A 17,118-nucleotide genomic window follows, 5' to 3' on the forward strand; every position below is an offset into this window, starting at 1 on the left:
TGACAGAATGGAAGAACCCTGGCTTAAAGACAAGGCAAAGCGTCATTTAAAGACAGTGGAAGGACTAAAGTTAGTGGAAACTCAAGGACAAAAAGCACTGAGACTTTTGAGCTGGCGGCAGGGCTGAAGGCACTGCGAACGACCCTCCCCTACCACATCCTCCGGCACCAAGGACCCTGAAGGACCAATAAGTGAGGAGGCGGAGGGGGCGGAAAAAGGCCGACTCACCAGGCACCTTTAAGGTCCTGATGCTGAGAGCAGCGTCAGCCAGCGCCTATCTCCCTCTCACCGGCTAACTCGGCTCGGGAGTGGTTCCTTCTGGGGCAAAACCCTGGCCTGGTTTTTAAACCGGAAGGTGCCGGAAAGCTGGTCTATCCGCTCCTCGAACTTCCGGGGCGCGGAGCCGGTGGAGTCAGAGCGGAAGACCCCCGCCGCGAGGGACGTTCCGGTCGCAAAAAAAGGGGCGGTGCCTGCGCGCACCAACCAATCACAGCAGATGCTTTCACGTGGCCAGCACTGGCCAATAGGCGACCGCGTCGGTAGCGGCGGGGAAATTCAAACGTGTGTGTGGAGAGGGGCTGGAGTTTCCATCTTTTCTTCTCAGCTCCGCTTTTCCGCGGAGAGGCCTACCTTGGCGGCGAACGGAGGGGCGGAGGCGGCCGGGGTCTGTGGGCGCTTGAGCCGAGCCGCGCGGGCCGGTGAGCTGTGGTGACGAGGCGGGAGGTCCCCGAGCCTGGCAGAGGACGTGGGGTGCGGCTCACAGGCCGGAGGGGGAGGGACGGGCCCGCTGTCCCCCGCCGGTCCTCCTGTTAGTGCCGGCGGTTTATTTGTCGAGGACTCAGGAGGCGAGAGGTAGATGTATGGACTTGGCTGGGAGAAGGGGCCTGCTAGGGCCTCTGCGGGAGACTCCTCTTCTTGTGTGGTGTTTTAGAACCGGGAGAGGAGCCGGTGGCCGTGGTTCTGACAGTTACCTTTGGGGCCTGGCTTCAGGGGGTGATACCAGGCACCCGCTTTGTCGCTTCTTTTCATTAACTATACTCGAGGTCGGGGGCGGCGTTGATATCAGTGACCCTGGGTTACTGGATTGATGGGTGTGAGAATCATCACAAAGATGACATTGACGGGAAGAAAGGCTGCGGACTCTTTGTGGACTAAACAAACATCAACACCGTGGAGATGGAATAAGTAATCAGTACTGTACAAATACTGTAGATTCTCGGTATGGGAATGATTAAGGTAGCACATCACCTTTCTGCCAGATATACAGAAGAATAAGCCTGCTGATATCCCATTTGTGAATAAAGGGCTGTGATGTTGTATGTATTCTGCTTTGTAACCACTTGCAACGTGCAAGTTTACTGACATAAAGCAGGTGAATAAAGGAATGGTTTTTATCATTGTCGAGAGGATTTTTTATGCCTATATGTTTCTACCAGAATCCAAGCAAATATACTATCACATTTTTTAAAAAAAAGACTGAATTTGCAGATGGCCCAGAGAAAATAATTATGGAAAAAGAGTGAAAGGAAGGCATAGAAAAAAGTTTGAAAGGGGGCAGCAACTTCCCTGTTGTGCAATGCCTTTTTGAAGTTCTGGTGGAAAGAAGGAGTGTACTGAATACTTACCTGTTGGAAACCTTGCTGGACAGATTACAAAGACATGCAATTGTTTTTGTGCACATAGCTTCCCAAATACCACCCTGATAATATCTGTGTTGAAATGTGTTCGTTTAACTAATGTTTTAGTCTCCTGGGTTCTGAAAGGCTAGTTGCAACATCTTTTTTTTAAATTCTAGTCAAAGTAGGAATTATGAATAGTTCGATTTTTTTTTTTTCCTTAGAAATGGAGGCTGAGGAGTTAAGTGGCAAAGAGTTGACAATTGATTCCATAATGAACAAAGTGAGAGATATTAAAAATAAATTTAAAAATGAAGATCTTACTGACGAGCTAAGCTTGACTAAAGCCTCCACTGATACTACAGGTGAGTTGCGTTGTTTTGAGTGCCCTCTGAGGTAGAGGAAGGAACTGTTAACTGATTGATGCTCACCAATGACAGCACAAACATTTTATGTTTTAATCCTTTTGTGTGAAAATAGTTCCACAATTTTCCACTTTCTTAAAAAAGGAAACAACACTATTTATTACAGTGTGCTCAAAGGTGGTTTTCTTCCTTTTCCATTGTTGGCAGCTGTCATTTCTGCTCATATGCTTGCCATCAATAGGTACTCCTTCCCCCCCCCCCCCCCCGCACATTTTGCTGCAATCTGAGAAAGCCTCACTAATTACACCTTAATAAAACGGTGTATAAATGTAAGGCTAACCACACAGTATATGATTTGAAGAACCTTTCTGTTACTCTCCCAGCACTCTCCCAGCCTTTCTTGCCTGTTCTCCTTTGCTCGTTCTGTTTCAGCGGGAGCAGCTTCCCTACTGTGTCTCCTGTGTGCCGGACCAACCCCTACCCCAGTACCTTTGTTCTTGCTTTCTGCCCACTCTTAAACCTTCTTCAGGTTTTTGCTCAAATGTCTTCTCAGCAAGGCCCTCTCTAATCCATTTATTTATTTAATTAAACTTTTTTATTTTGAATTGGGGTATAGCTGATTAACAATGTTGTGATAGTTTCAGGTGGACAGCAAAAGGGCTTAGCCACACATACACATGTATCCTTTTTCTCTCAAACTCCCCTCCCGTCCAGGCTGCAGCATAATATTGAGCAGAATTCTGCTTGCTATAAGGTAGGTCCTAACCCACCTATTTAAAATAGCAACCTACTGTATTATTTTTCTCCACTGCAGTAGTCGCCTCATATCTCCTTTGTTGTTGTTCAGTCACCAAGTCATGTTCAATTCTTCGCTACCCCGTGGACTGCTTCCCTGTCCCTCACCATCTCACTGAGTTTGCCCAAGTTCATGTCATATCTCCTTTACTCATTTGTTGTCTGTCTACTCCACTAGGATGTGAGCTCCATGAGGGCATGGTTTTTATCAGTGGTGCTCTATCTACAGAACTAAGAATGGTTCCTGGCAAGTAGTGGGTACTTAAAATATTTTTTGAATGATGAATGAGTGAAAATACCCAAAGTTTAATGTCCTAGTTTTATGAAAAGTATTAGCTCAGAAGCTGAACTCTTTATATTAGGTTGTTGAAAAAGTCACCTTTAGATAAGTTTTGTTTTATTTATAGTAACCATTCAATGGATGAAGGATTGGAAAGCAAAGGCAAAAACCTATCCATATAAATAGTCAAAATGGCAGGTCATATTCCTTGAAACAACTTAGGAACTTATCATTTTGGTGTTAAGCAAATTTTTTAATGGTGATAGAATAAACACATACTTTATTTTGTGTATTTAAGTAGCACCATTGAAGATTATGGCTTCCCTGGTGACTCAGTGGTAAAGAATCTGCCTGCCAATGCAGGAGATGTGAATTCGATCCCCGGGTCAGAAAGATCCCCTGGAGAAGGAAATGGCAACGTACTCCAGTATTCTTGCCTGGGAAATCCCATGGACAGAGGAGCCTGGTGGGCTACAGTCCATGGGGTCACAAAAGAGTCGGACATGACTTAACAATAAAGCTTATTTACAACAGGGTAGATGAGTCTTTATTTAAAACCCTTAGCTTGCTCAAAACTGTGAATATGTAACATGTTGATAAGTGGGATGTAAGACATTATAATACCGAGTAAGGTTAAACCTGGTTTCTAGATGAGAAGAATTTACCTATTTACCATGCTGCATTGTAATGCATGTTTAGCTCAAATGACTGCTGACATAATAGAGACAGGAAGTTCTGAACAGAGAGAGCACAGTGCATGAGAAATACATCTGCATTTTTAAAGACTTTTTAAGAAAACTTGAAGACAAATTTGTTAGGGAAGTGATGGGAAATGAAACTGGAAAGTGAAGTTAAGATCAGAATAGATTATGGGTAAAAACAAAGTTCTGAATCTGTTTTAGTAAAAAGCAAAAGCAGTAATTTTGTTTGTAAAAGCAAATATTTAGCCCTCGTTGAAGGTAACTGAAACTAATAGAAGGGATGATAAGTTTCTCTAAATTTAATAATGTTTAGTAATGACTAAAGTAACCTGACAAGGACACTGACATTAAATCATGTTGTCTTTTAAAATCTGTTAACACCAAAGAAAATTAAAAATAAATTACAATGTGAAAATTATGGAGAAACGTGGGTAACTTGCAAGGAGAAGACAATGACCATATGAGTTGCTTATCTTCTGTAAACTGGTTTTGATTGATTGAAAAGTAAATTGAGGAATATGGAGATAATATTGGATGGATAAGGTTGTAAAGAAGGTTATGTTAGGGCTAGGACGATATGTTTCTAAATTTTTAATAAGTCATTGATGAAGAATTTTCCAGGAAAGTTGGTACTGGTGGTGGTAGGAGAGGCTTAGGTTTTCTTTGACTTGTTAGGATGCTAAAATAAAATTAGGCTGCTACAGGATAGCTTTCTTAGACTGCATATGGTATTTTAAAGCTACTCATAAACATTTCCAAATTCTCTTTTCTTCAAAATATGCAGCTTTTTACAGTAAAACATACCCTCTTAAAAGATATATACTCAGTAAATGTTTATATTTACATGAATTGTTAAAGTTTAAAAAATATTTTAACGAGTTTGTGTGCATTTGTACTGAGAGTATAAATGATTACCTGTAATTTGAAAGAAAAGTGCAATTTGGTATTTGTTTTTTGACTTTCATTTTTTGCTATATTTTGTCCCTTATTCAGATAACTCAGGAACTGTTAACCAAATAATGATGATGGCCAACAACCCAGAGGATTGGTTGAATTTGTTGCTCAAACTGGAGAAAAACAGTGTCCCTTTAAATGATGCCCTTTTAAATAAATTGATTGGTCGTTACAACCAAGCAATTGAAGCACTTCCTCCAGATAAATATGGCCAAAATGAGAGTTTTGCTAGGATTCAAGTGAGATTTGCTGAACTAAAAGCGTAAGTATTAGCATTTTAACTGTATTCAGCTAACTACATTACATAATACAAAACTACATCACCAAAAGGTAAAATGAAAACATGTTGTCAGAACTACTTGTAAGTTTAATATTTTTTTTACCAAGTCTTTTTGTTTATAATTAACAAGTGAACTTGTAAACTTTCTTTACAATGTACATATTTCCACAAAAATTACATACTCTAGACTCCACCTAAAAAAATTTAAAAATTAACTTATTTAATTTTACAGACAGAAAACAATATTCTGTGTCTTCTGGAAAATAGGATGAGGAGTTATCAAACAGGCAACTGTGTTCTTTTTCTTAAAACTTAACTCTGAAATCTTTATTTCAGTATTCAAGAGCCAGACGATGCACGTGACTACTTCCAAATGGCCAGAGCAAACTGCAAGAAATTTGCTTTCGTGCATATATCTTTTGCACAGTTTGAACTATCACAAGGTAATCTGAAAATGTCAAGTCCAGATTTTAAGTAAAAGATAACTTCCTATTGTAATTTAAATCATGTGTGTGAAATAGAAATAATGAGGCAAAAGGCATGAAAGTTGATCAGATGAAAATTCAGGGAAGGATGCTACCTGAATGTAAGTGTACGAAATATTTGTTATACCAGTTTCACTTGCACATTACACAAGTTAAACTGTTTGACATGAATTGTTACCAGAAGTGAGAAATTGCTTGTTTGCTTATAAATAAAATGTGTGAGCCTTGGAATAAATATTTTTGCCTGAGACTTTAAAATTTTTTTCCTAGGTTCACAGAATATGTATCTGAGGAGTAAAGGTTGCTGCATTAAAATGACTGTTATTTTTTACTTTGTTAGGTAATTTCAAAAAAAGTAAGCAACTTCTTCATAAAGCTGTGGAATGTGGAGCAGCGCCACTTGAAATGCTGGAAATTGCCATTCAGAATTTGAACCTTCAGAAAAAGCAGCTGCTTTCAGAGGAGGAAAGGAAGAGTTTATCTGGTAAATATGTTTGTGTGTGCTAATACTTTTCTGTGGTGTTTAGTCCTGCCAAAAAAGGATTCAGGATAATATTCTATAGAAAAATATTGTTTATTTAGAATGATCAAAGTCTAAGATTAAGTTTTAGATGTAAAGGTGGTGAGACTTGCAGAAGTAACAAAGTCATTACTCTCTTACTGGCATTTTTTTTTCCCCTACTCAAACTAATTAGTAACACATTAAAACAACTCAGTAAAAACAGTAAGGTCCCGGACTCCCCTGGTGGTCTGGAGATTGAGACTTCTGCTTCCACTGCAGGGATACAGGTTCAATCCCTGGTAGGGGAACTAGGATCCCATATGCCACAAAGCATGGCAAAAAATAAGTAAATTAAAATTTTCATCTACAAAAAAAAAAATACACTTTAAAATAAAGCAATAAGGTCCCAATGTATAGCACAGGGAACTATATTCGATATATGTAATAAATAGTAATGGAAAAGAACATGAAAAGATATATATATATATATATGTATGTATGTGTAATTTAATTACTTTGCTGTACACCAGAAACTGACACAACATTGTAAATCAACTGTATTTCAATTAAGAAAACAAACAGGGACTCCCCTGGTGGTCCAGTGGTTAAGAATCTGCCCTGTAATGCAGGGCACCCAGGTTCCATCCCTGGTTAGGGAGTTAAGATCCCACATACTGTGGGGCTTTTAAGCCTGTGAGCTTCAGGTACTGAGCCCTGGGCGCTCTGGAGCCCGCACACCGCAAGGGAAGATCCTGCATGACGTAGTGAGGATCCCGCATGTCGTAAGGAAGACCCAAGGCAGCCAAATAACTAACAAACCAAACAAACTTGATCTAAGCAAGCGAATCACCTTTTGCTGTTAGAAATAAGGCACATGCCTTTACTCTGGGTAAGTTCAGTTCAGTTCAGTCGCTCAGTCCGACTCTTTGCGACCCCATGAATCGCAGCACGCCAGGCCTCCCTGTCCATCACTAACTCCCGGAGTTCACCCACTCATGTCCATCGAGTCAGTGATGCCATCCAGCCATCTCATCCACTGTCGTCCCCTTCTCCTGCCCCCAATCCCTCCCAGCATCAGAGTCTTTTCCAATGAGTCAACTCTTCGCATGAGGTGGCCAAAGTACTGGAGTTTCAGCTTTAGCATCATACCTTCCAAAGAAATCCCAGGGCTGATCTCCTTCAGAATGGACTGGTTGGATCTCCTTGCAGTCCAAGGGACTCTCAAGAGTCTTCTCTAACACCACAGTTCAAAAGCGTCAATTCTTCAGTGCTCAGCCTTCTTCACAGTCCAACTCTCACATCCATACATGACCACAGGAAAAACCATAGCCTTGACTAGACGAACCTTTGTTAGCAAAGTAATGTCTCTGCTTTTGAATATGCTATCTAGATTGGTCATAACCTTCCTTCCAAGGAGTAAGCGTCTTTTAATTTCATAGCTGCAATCACCATCTGCAGTGATTTTGGAGCCCCCAAAAATAAAGTCTGACACTGTTTCCCCATCTATTTGCCATGAAGTGATGGGACCAGATGCCATGATCTTAGTTTTCTGAATGTTGAGCTTTAAGCCAACTTTTTCACTCTCCACTGTCACTTTCATCAAGAGGCTTTTTAGTTCCTCTTCACTTTCTGCCATAAGGGTGGTAAACAGTTATGTAATTATGAAACAATTATGAAGTATCGTTGGAGAATTAGCATCACAGCATCTTCATATCTGAATATCTTATTTAGGGACAACTATTTACTATGAATTGACTTTTAAAGTATTATTTATGAGTTTGTTTTGTGTGTGTATTCCTTATGTCTTTACAAATTTAATTACAGTTTCAAAATGTTTACAGCATCTACAGTATCAAGTGCGCAAGAACCATTTCCCAGTACACTTGGACATTTACAGAATAGGAACATTAGTTGTGATTCTAAAGGACAGACTACTAAAGCCCGGTTCTTATATGGGTAAGGAAACTGAATTCATTTTTTAAATATTCATCATAAATTTATATTATATATCATCTGCATATATGTTTTCATGTTATAATAGTGTTTAGCAGTTGATGAAAATGCTTGTATCAATATTATTCTTTTAAAAATCGGTTTTTCTTTTTTTTCTTTAGAGAGAACATCCCCCCTCAAGACACAGAGATAGGCTATCGAAATCCCTTGAAACAAACAAGCAAGGCTAAACGGGTAAGTTATTTTTTACTTTGATTAAAGCAGAAGTGGTGAGGTCTATGCTTATTTCCTTGTTAGTTACTTAATCTTCCAAAACATTTTTAGTCATGCCCATTTGGAAGAGTCCCAGTTAACCTTCTAAGTAGCCCAGATTCCCATGAGAAGATGGATGTTTCAGTTGCACCACATTTTACTAAAAGGTATGTTTGAGTTTTAACTTTCGTTTTCAAAACTTGAAGACTGATGGCAAAATGATTATAAAGTCTCTTACTACATAAAAGTGGTTACGAGTACATTTTTATTTAGAATGAGGAACGAGTGGGAAATACGACTTTATTTTGCTTTTTTTCTCATTAAAAATATTCATTAGAGCAACTGTTTAAAAGTTAGGAGACATAGAAGAAAAAGTATTGTTAATATGAAGCTTACAGGACTATGCACAGACTAGCCCAGCAGTAAAAACTCATGACGTTTGAATCGCTTATGGTAGCCTCTATGGTAAGACACTCTAGTGTGTGTGTAAGTGTCCACTGAGGGTGGGAAGTCTGAAAACAATTTTCTTTGCAGCTAGTTCAAGGAAAAAGCAGCTATTGGTAGGAAAAATGATTAACTCACTCATTTGCTTCTGAGCCTAGGGCTTTAAGAAGTGGGGCAGGGTAGGTAGAGATGAAATGTTGTCCACCACATCTGAAGTGTTCTCCTTCCTTCAGTTTGAAAAATGAGAATCTCATAATCCAGCTTAGCTAAGGGTCTTCATTTTTCTGGTGTATTTTTAACTCTAACCACTGTTCATAACATTATTTCTAATGGAAAAGACTCCTGGATTCCACAGAATCATTTTGCCAGTAAACTTATAGAGATAAAACATTGTTTTTAGCTGGTGTCTTCTTTACTTAAATGCTTATTATACTTAAGGTTTGACTGAATATTGATATTAAAGAGCATTTTGGATGTCAAGGTTAAGCTCTAAAAATCTTATGAGGTGGCTATTTTCTGGTTATCTTCAAGTACTAGCTCAAGATTAAAGGAAACTTTCTCCACTCCAAAAAAAAAAAAAGAACAAAAACAGCCATTTTCTTGGTGCTTGTATTGATACACTGAGCTAGGCACTGTGGAGGCCCATAGGAGGGTCTACACACTAGTTCTTATCCTTAAAGCTATTTACAACCTGAAATGTAGTTTAATCTACACACTGCTGTTTCCTTATTCTTTCCCATATTCATGCCTTGATTCCAGCTTTAACCTAACTTTAAAATGAAAAAGATTAAATGACTTTGCTAATTCTAAAAAATAATAGTAATAAAATGAAAAAGATAATACCCTGAATACCCTGAAATGATTGATTTCAAATTAAACAATTGTTTTGTTTCATGGTAACAGACATATCTCTGGGTCAGAGTGCCGAGATACAATCACACCTGGATGTAAATCAAGTGGAAATGATTCCAGCGAATTGAGACATTTAAAGGTTTTTCCATTTTCAAATCTTTATCTGGAGCAAGGGTTCCTGACCAGGGTTCATGGAGCTTTTTCTGGGGAAGGGATCCATGGTTTATGTATCTCCAACAGTGTTCCTAAAACCCCAGGAGAGGTCGGGCCACTAATGGGAAGTGATACAGAAGTCCTAAACTGTTTCTCCTCAGTGGAAGTGGGAGGGCAAGGAATGACCGTCTTCTGTTGAAGTACTATTTATTATATAGTGTTTAAGCAGGTTAGTTGGCCTGGGTTTGGGAATAATGGGGCAAGCTTTTGTTTCTTGGTGTGTTGAATCATATGATCTGACAGCAAATTAGACAAAAATGAGAGGGTGTCTTTGTGGTGGGGCAGAGGTGAGGGCTTTAAGATACTCAATCCTGACATCCTGATATGGCAGACATGTGAACTTCCAAGACAGGAAGTAGCTTTAGTCCCTGATGCACTGATTTTTAGGGGTTATACTGTTCTTATTGAAGTTCATTTAGACCCTTGGCATCATAATGTGGGTCTTTTCAGTTTTACATTTTTTGTAATTTCTCTCTCTCTTTCGTGATGTATCCTTTTAAATGAGTTTAACTAATTTACAGCTATCTTAGGGAATAGCACATAGTTGTGTCAGGAGTTTACTTTTGGGATTTAGAATAAGCACTGTCTTAGACTTCTATAAATCTTAATTTTGACCAATGTTGTTATTTTTGGTGATAAAATGATATAGTAACAAAATAGTGAAGCATGTTTTACAATGTTGAATTTAAGCTTTCTAACCTCTCTTTTTAAGTGAATATGCCTTATCATTTGATAATATGTCTACTGAAAGCAAATTGGCCAAATCTATCATTATGGCCATTCCCATTGCTCTAGTCAATAATTCAAGAAGTTATTTTTGCTTGTGAGTCTACATATAATTATTTTCCTAGCAGTCTTTTCATATAGATGAGACTCTAGTATATTGAACACTAAGATTAGTACTACTTCTGTTTTTAAGCCTTTGTCTTATATTACATCAAAATAAAATCTTACTCTATGTAGTCTGTTCAAAATGTTCGTTCCAAGGAACCTGTGATGTCAGATGAGAAGAGTTCTGAACTTATTACTGATTCAGTAACCCTGAAGAATAAAAGTGAATCAAGTTTTCTAACAAAATTAGAAGGTAAGAGTGACAAAATAGACTACCTCTTTAATTAAGAACCACTTTGTTACTTGTGAAAGTTGACCAGCCCCCTAAAAATTGACATGGAAGAGTAGGTCCCTTTATCTTGTGTTTCAGTTAAATTGTATAAAGTATATGAAAAGTATTCAATTCTATAGCAGAGGATTTGCCTAAAAGGTGTGTAAGAGAATAGAGGGAAAATTCAATGGCATTGAGTTAATTTTCTCAGTTGGCTTGAGAAGTATTTGGGAAAGTTGTATTTATATGACAAGTCTTTTCTTTCCTCTTTTGTCAAACATTTGCTTTTCCACTATATGTGTACTATGGTGGATATTCTAAGAGCATATAAATGAATGAGACAGGTTTTAGCCCTGAAAGTCCCATGTCTCAGGAAACCCTGAAAACTGGGATGCCATTATTTTGATTGGGACCATCAGCGTTCCCTGATACCTGCAGGGAATTGTTTCCAGGGTCCCCCCCAGATGCTCAGATCCTAGAATGCTCAAGTCCTTTATATAAAATGATGTAGTATAGTCAGTTCTGTGGAACCTGTGGATATAAAGGACCAACTATAGATTTCTTTTCCTGATATTTGGAGGAAATGATTTTATTTTATGTTTTCATGGCATCTATTACAAACTGATATGACTGAAAAAGCATCTTTACCAAAAATACTTGTTTATAGTACTGATCTGGCACCTAATTTAATGCTAAGTGAAAGTGAAAGTGAAGTCGCTCAGTCATGTCCGACTCTTCGCGACCCCATGGACTGCAGCCTATCAGGTTCCTCCGTCCATGGGATTTTCCAGGCAAGAGTACTGGAGTGGGGTGCTATTGCCTTCTCCAAATAAGTGAATGCTTACTGAGTACCCACACTATGTTAATGGTATTTTATTATGTAGTAAAATTTGCAATCAGAAAACTACCCAAAGCATAAGAATACAGCCAAATGACATATCATTTCTTTCACGTGCATTTCTGTCAAGTATATTCAGGGTGGGGTGGTCAGGTTCACAGCAATTGTATACATTCAGCTCATCGATAGTACCAAGCAGTTTTCCAAAGTGTTGTGTTTAACCAGCACTTATATTGGCTTTTACTCCATATTCTTCCCAATCATTTTATTGTTGGTTTTTAATGTTACACATTCTGATTCTGCTAAGTAATAGTTCATTGTGGTTTTAATTTGCATTTTCCTGTTGTCTAATGATGTTGAATGCCTCTTTGTGTTTATTGGCCATTTGGGTATCTTCTCAAGTGTTTGTTCAAGTATCACCAATTTTTCTATTGAGTGTCCTTTATTTTCCTCAATGATTTTTTTGGTCTATATACAGTTCTTTTGTTGGGTACATGTGTTACAAATAACTTCTCCCATAATGTGGTGGAGACTTGATTAAATTTTAAATTATCATGCATTTTAATTTATCAGTCTTTTCCTTTGTGGTGAGTGTTTTCTTTGTCTTTTAACAAATCTTCCTACTCCAAGATCATAAAGATATTTCTATATGTTTTGGAAGGTATCATTTTACCTTTAACATTTAGACTTCTATTCTACTTGAATTTAATATTTATGTATGGTTAAGATGAAGTGGCAGGATTCATGTTTTTCTTCTCCATGTGGATATCTAGTAGACTCCAACAGCATTTATTGAAAAGACCCTTTTTTCCCCTCAGTGAATTGTTATAAGTTAGATGAGTCTGTTTGTGATGTCTGGTTTTTGGATAGTTCTCTGTTCCATAGTCCTTTTATGACTTTGTGCTAACTCTGTCTTAATTACTGAAGTCAGTCTTCATATCTGTCAGTGCAAATCTTCCAACTTGTTTCTTTGTTACAGACTATTTTAGTTATTCTAAGCCTTTTGGATTTCCATATAAATGTTAGAATCTGTCAGATTCCTTTTTTCTTTTTTTTTTAATGGTATTTTGTTTGAGTCCTAGTGGGACAAGTTGACATCTTAACAAATAAATTTTCTAGTCCTCTAACCTAGCATACCCCTTCATTCATTTAAGTAGTCTTTAAAACATTATTGAAAAAACTATTTTCTGTATAGAGATTTTGCATTTCTTTTGCTAGAAATATACCTAGATATTTGATATTTTTGATAATACAATGATGAGATCTTTAAAAAAAATTATCCTTTGCTTCTTTGTTGCTAGTATATAAAACTACAACTGATTTTTAACTATTGTTCTCGTTTATAGAGACATTGCTAAAATCACTGTTTACATCTAATATTTGCCTATGAGTTCTTTCATGTTGTTTGAAAATATATAACATTTTCTTTCTTCCAATCCTTTTACTTTAATTTCTTTGCTGTGTTGCACTTACAACCTCTAGAATAATGGTGAATAGAAAGAATTGATAAGTAGCATTTTTGTTCATTCCTTAGAGAGACACTTTCACTGTTTTACCCTTGTATAATAACTAGCTTAGAGTCTTAAAGCTGTTTTTTTATCATACATCAAAACAGATTGAGGTTAACAGTTTTTTTGTGACTGGATGTTGAATTTTATGAGATACCTTTTCTGTGTTTATTGAGTCGGTCACGTACTTTTTTTATTATTATGCCAAATTAATTTTCAGTGTTAGGCAAACTTTACATTTAGGAATAAACACAGCTTGGTCATAATTTATTGTACCTTTTGTATATCACTTGCAAATATTTTATTTAGAATTTTTGCATTTGTAATGATAGGGATGGAATAGTGACACTCATAAAACAGTCAATATTGTTGAGTCTGTCTTGTTCAGAGACCCTTAAGATAGTAAATTACAGGCTAACTTAAGGTAAAATTTTTGTTAAAAAAACTAGATCTATGAAAAGTGGTGAACTGGCTTTTATTAGTGAGACTTTATGATATATGTTTTTGGACTTTTGCATATTTATTTCTTTGTTTTCTGGTAAAAAACAGAAGTATTTAAACTGAGAATAGTCTCTGATAAAGCTCTAGATAACAACCTAGGAAGATGGCTGTTGCAGCTTTGTAAAACTGATTTGCTAAAAGCAAATTGTCAGTAGCTGGGTAAAGCTTATAATTTCTGTTTTTAAGAGCAAAACGCTAATAGAATTTGTAACATGTTCTGTTGTTTAGGTTTAATTTTGTTATTATCCAATATTCTTGCCCATTAATGACAACAATAAATTCAATTGCAGAAACTAAAGAACATCAAGAACTAAAGGTTCCAGAAAGTGAACTGAAACAACGGCAATCAAAGAGAAAGTCTGAATGTGCAAACCAGAATGCTGCTGCATTTTCCAGTCAGTGGCAGATTCCAGAGGTAATCCCCAAAATTGATACAGAGGTAACTTTCTTTTCCACATCAAGTGTAGCATTTTTTATAATGTGATGATCATGTTAAGTGTTTTCTTCTTGTATTCTTTAGTGGAGTAGTTTGCTCAGAAGTATGTGTGTGTGTGTTTTAAATTCACAAAACAATGATCAGTAACAAACTAAACAATAGGTTTAGTTTAGTAACAGTATATATCAAGCTGAATTCTTTTCTGCTTTCAATAGTATTTCTAGATTGCTGGTAGACTGGTGCAGAGGTCAGCAAACTACAGCCTAGGAGCCAAATCTCGTTCCCAGCCTGAATGTAAACAACACTTTTTGGGAACACAGCTATGTCCATTTATTTACTTACTGTCTTTGCCTGTTTTTGAACTATAAAAGCAGAACTAAGTAATTGCAACAGAAACCTCATGGATAAAATAGAAAAATACAGACTAGATAATGTGAATTCATAACAAGTTGAATGATCATTCCCCATGGCTGGGGTCTATTTCAGAAGAAAGGATCTGTTAGAGAGATACATCTGAATATAGTCCTTGGTCATACTCTCCTTACAATTAATTTTTAATTGTAGTCTCACTCAGCAGTTCTCAAATATTTCCGTCTTGGGAATCCTCTTTTATATTCTTAATTATTGAAGCCCCTAGAGAACTTTGGTTTATGTAGGCTATGTTGATCTCTTTTTGCTATATTAGAAAGTAAAACCAATAAATTTTTAAAGTATTTGCTAATTTATTAAAAATATCAATAATAAGCAGATTACATGTAAATAATACTGTTATGAAAAAAGTATTTTGTTTTATTGAGGTATAATATATATTAGTTTTAGGTATATGACATTATGATTTGATATTTGTATATACAGTTGACCCTTGCACGATATGGGTTTGAACTGTGTGGGAACTTATGCATGGATTTTTTTTCAGTACATATGTACATATAGTACTATATGATTTTCTGTTGGTTGACTCTGAGGATGTGGAACAGTGGATACAGAACTCCAACTGTAAAGTAATATGTGAATTTTTGACTTTGTGGGTAGTCAGTGCCCCTAACCTCTGAGCTGTTCAAGAATCAACTATATTGCAAAATGATCACCACAATAAGTCTAGTTAGCATTCATCACCATACCTAATTACACATTTTTTTCTTCAGATGAGAATTTTAAAGATCTACTCACTTAGCAACTTTCAAATGTGCAATACAGTATTATTAATTATAGTCACCACATTGTCCATTACGTTCCAATGACTGATTTATTTTGTAACTGGAAGCTTGTACCTTTGATCCTCTTTATCCATCTCCACTCCTCCCACCCACACCCCTTGGCAAGCCCCAAACTATCTGTGAGCTTGGTCTTTTGCTTTTTCTCCCCTCCAGATTTTACATCTAAGTGATATAATGCAGTATTTGTCTTTCTCTGGCTATTTCACTTAGTATGATGTCCTCAAGATCCATCTGTGTTGTCACAAATGGCAAGATTTCATACCTTTTATGGCTGAATAATAGTCCATTGTATATCTGTACCATATTTTCTTTATCCCCTCAGCCATCAATGAATATTTAGATTGTTTCTGTTTCTTGGCTCTCATAAATACTGCTGCTATGAACATGAGAGTACAGACATCTTTCAAGTTAGTGTTTTCCTTTTCTTTGGATAAATACCTAGAAGTGCTAGGTCATATGGTAGTTCTGTTTTTAATTTTTTGAAGATCTTCCATACTAGTTTCCACAGTGGCTACACTAATATACATTTTCACCAACCCTGCACAAGACTTCCATTTTTTTCCACATCCTTGGCAACACTTGTTATTTCTTATCTTTATGATAATAGGCATTCTGACAGGTATGGGGTGATACATCATTGTGGTTTTGATTTACATTTCCCTGATGATTGGTGATGTTGAACTTCTTTTCATATCCACTGGATATTTATTTATATGTCTTATATGGAAAAAATATCTAATCAAGTCCTTTTTCCATTTTTAAGTTGTTTTTGTTTTTAATTTTTATTTGATTTTTTGATAATGAGTTCCTTGTGTATTTTGGATATTAACCTCTTAATGGATATGTGGTTTGCAAATATTTTCTCCCATTTCATAGATTGTCTTTTTTATTTCATTGATGGTTTCCTTTGCTGTGCAGCTTTCTAGTTTGATGTAGTCCTATTTATTTATCTTTGTTTTTGTCTTTACATTTGGTGTCTGATCCAAAAATTCATTACCAATACCCAAATTTTCTTCTAGAAGTTTTAATGTTTTAAGGTCTTACATTCAAGTCTTTAATTCATTTTGAGTTAATTTTTGTGTGTAGTGTGAGAAAGTAGTCCAGTTTCATTGTTTTCCAAGTGGCTATCCAGTTTTCTGAAGACCATTGATCTATGTCTGTTTCTTGCAAATATCAGATTGTCTTAAATACTGTAACTTTGTAATACGGTTTGAAATTAGGGAGTGTGGTTCTTCCAGCTTTGTTCTTTTTCAAGATTGCTTTGGGTATTCCAAACTTTTGTGATTCTATACAAATTTTAAGATTGTTCTATTTCTGTGAAAAATGCCATAGGAATTTTGATAGGGATTGCATTGTATCTATAGATTGCTTTGGGTAATATGGTCATTTTAGCAATATTCTTCCAATCAGTGAGCACAAAATATCTTTCCATTTATTTGTGTCTTCAGTTTAAGAAGAAGACATCAGTGTCTTAGTTTTCAGTATACTAGTGTTTCACTTACTTGGTTAAATTTGTTCCTTGGTACTTTATTATTTTTGATGGGATTGTTTTCTTAATTTCCCTTTCTGATAGTTTATTATCAAGGTATAGAAATGTAACAGATTTTTGTATATTGATTTTGTTTCCTGCAACTTTACTGAATTTGTTAATTTTTTCTAACAGGTTCTTTTCGTGTGTGTGTGTGTGTGGCATCTTTAGGGATTTCTGCATATAATATGTCATCTGCAGATAGTGACAGTTTTACTCTTTCCTTTTCAATTCTGATACCTTTTATTTCAGCTTCTTGTCTACTTGCTGTGGCTAGAATTTCCAATACCATTTTA

At 36.5% G+C, this 17,118-nt stretch overlaps 1 protein-coding gene across 7 annotated transcripts in view; it reads left to right on the forward strand.

Moving 5' to 3' along the window:
• Window positions 1-528: 528 nt before the first annotated feature.
• TTK (TTK protein kinase) overlaps window positions 529-17,118 on the forward strand; it is a 46,317-nt gene continuing 29,727 nt past the window's right edge. For 4 of the 7 annotated variants that reach the window (XR_003512533.1, XR_003512534.1, XM_027550995.1 and 1 more), the window contains exons 1-11: window positions 529-698; window positions 1,841-1,981; window positions 4,751-4,973; window positions 5,328-5,434; window positions 5,817-5,960; window positions 7,820-7,934; window positions 8,093-8,165; window positions 8,256-8,350; window positions 9,531-9,618; window positions 10,656-10,776; window positions 13,932-14,080. Coding sequence is in view for 2 of the 7 variants with exons in the window: in XM_027550995.1 (XP_027406796.1) it covers window positions 1,843-1,981; window positions 4,751-4,973; window positions 5,328-5,434; window positions 5,817-5,960; window positions 7,820-7,934; window positions 8,093-8,165; window positions 8,256-8,350; window positions 9,531-9,618; window positions 10,656-10,776; window positions 13,932-14,080 (1,254 nt within the window). In the remaining 5 variants the exon portion in view is untranslated. The remainder of the gene's footprint in view (window positions 699-1,840; window positions 1,982-4,750; window positions 4,974-5,327; window positions 5,435-5,816; window positions 5,961-7,819; window positions 7,935-8,092; window positions 8,166-8,255; window positions 8,351-9,530; window positions 9,619-10,655; window positions 10,777-13,931; window positions 14,081-17,118) is intronic. The other 3 variants (XR_003512535.1, XR_003512537.1, XR_003512536.1) reach the window with 2 other exon arrangements.

The sequence above is a fragment of the Bos indicus x Bos taurus genome, chromosome 9 (genome assembly GCF_003369695.1).
Source record: "Bos indicus x Bos taurus breed Angus x Brahman F1 hybrid chromosome 9, Bos_hybrid_MaternalHap_v2.0, whole genome shotgun sequence".
Lineage (NCBI taxonomy): Eukaryota > Metazoa > Chordata > Mammalia > Artiodactyla > Bovidae > Bos > Bos indicus x Bos taurus.